This window comes from Penaeus monodon, chromosome 15 (assembly GCF_015228065.2).
Source record: "Penaeus monodon isolate SGIC_2016 chromosome 15, NSTDA_Pmon_1, whole genome shotgun sequence".
In the NCBI taxonomy this organism is placed as follows: Eukaryota; Metazoa; Arthropoda; class Malacostraca; order Decapoda; family Penaeidae; genus Penaeus; species Penaeus monodon.
This window is the reverse complement of record NC_051400.1, coordinates 27663081-27664291: the sequence shown is the minus strand read 5'-3', so window position 1 is coordinate 27664291 and position 1211 is coordinate 27663081. Positions and strand designations below refer to the sequence as shown.

Genomic DNA, 1211 nt, shown 5'->3' with positions numbered 1-1211 from the left:
CTAAAATCAAAATCATTATTATTTATAATAAAGATTCTGTAAGGCTTAAAAGCAATATTAAGAATTTGCAAGATGGGTTTCATGTAAAAGATAGGAAAAACTCTAGTGAGTTAAGGAAACTGCTTAAGGTTGAGGAGGTCATGATGAGTAATATGGATGTATGGAAAAGAAAGGTTAGAGCAGTTAGAGAAAGAAATTTACAAAGTTGAACGTTTGGATCAAGTCAGTGTAGGAAGGCCAAGGAAAATTAGGAATGGTGTTTTATACTCTGTTGTAAGAATTATGGGAGTGGATTGATAAAATCTGAAGAACAGAAAACTATTGAAACAATCAACTCAGTCAATAAAAATCAGTTGTTTAATGAATGCAAATTTGAAAAGAAAGGTATAAAACCAATTATATTGAAGATAAAGATTAGATTGATTTTGATTATATTTACTGTTGCATTTTCAGGCTGTGATGCAAGGCTACTGGCTACTTTTAGAGGATCTGGATTATGCTCCTATGGATGTCATATCTATCTTGGTTCCACTTCTTGAGACGAGAACACTACCTCTGCCAGGTAAGGGATTGATTTGATGGTATGGACTCTAAGTCATTCCGTGAATTTCTTTTCAATGGCGAATGTAGGGCATATAAAGAATACAGGCACACCATATATATACCCTATAAGACATCATGGAGTCTCATATTGTAGGACATGACAGTCCTTTTGACCACAATTATGTAAGGCTTATGAGAAATTTTGGGTTTAAAGGGATATATTTTGCTGATGCCTACCTTGATGCAGGTCACGGAAATGTACGAGCCCATCCAGACTTCCAGCTCTTTGCCACACGACGGACTCTAGGAGGAGCCAAGATGGTCAGTGGAAATGCAGGATTGTTAGAGAAGCTGTGGCTGAAGATTACACTGGAAACCCTGAAGCATTCTGAACTGAAGGAGATTGTGACTACCAGGTGATGGTCTTTGATGTTTTACCTTCAATTTAGCTAAATTGTAGACTAATTGTTTTATTAATTTGTCTGGTTGGTGTGTTGAGAGAGAAAAAAAATATATAGGTGTTTTTCTTATTTTTTTTGTTTACTCCAAGGGGTATTTTTGCAGATTGAATAATTATTGTTGCTTTATGAAATTAATATTATTCATTTATTTCAGTTAAATAATCAGAGAGATAACATTGAGGTTTTTCAATGCTGTATAATACAATT

At 34.4% G+C, this 1211-nt stretch overlaps 1 protein-coding gene across 1 annotated transcript in view; it reads left to right on the top strand.

Moving 5' to 3' along the window:
* The window catches only part of LOC119582288 (midasin-like), a gene marked incomplete in the record, with an annotated part of 28200 nt that overhangs the window by 5022 nt on the left and 21967 nt on the right, over window positions 1-1211 (top strand). Inside the window, 2 exon segments of the mRNA XM_037930506.1 lie at window positions 454-562; window positions 791-959. Of these exon segments, the coding sequence (XP_037786434.1) occupies window positions 454-562; window positions 791-959 (278 nt within the window).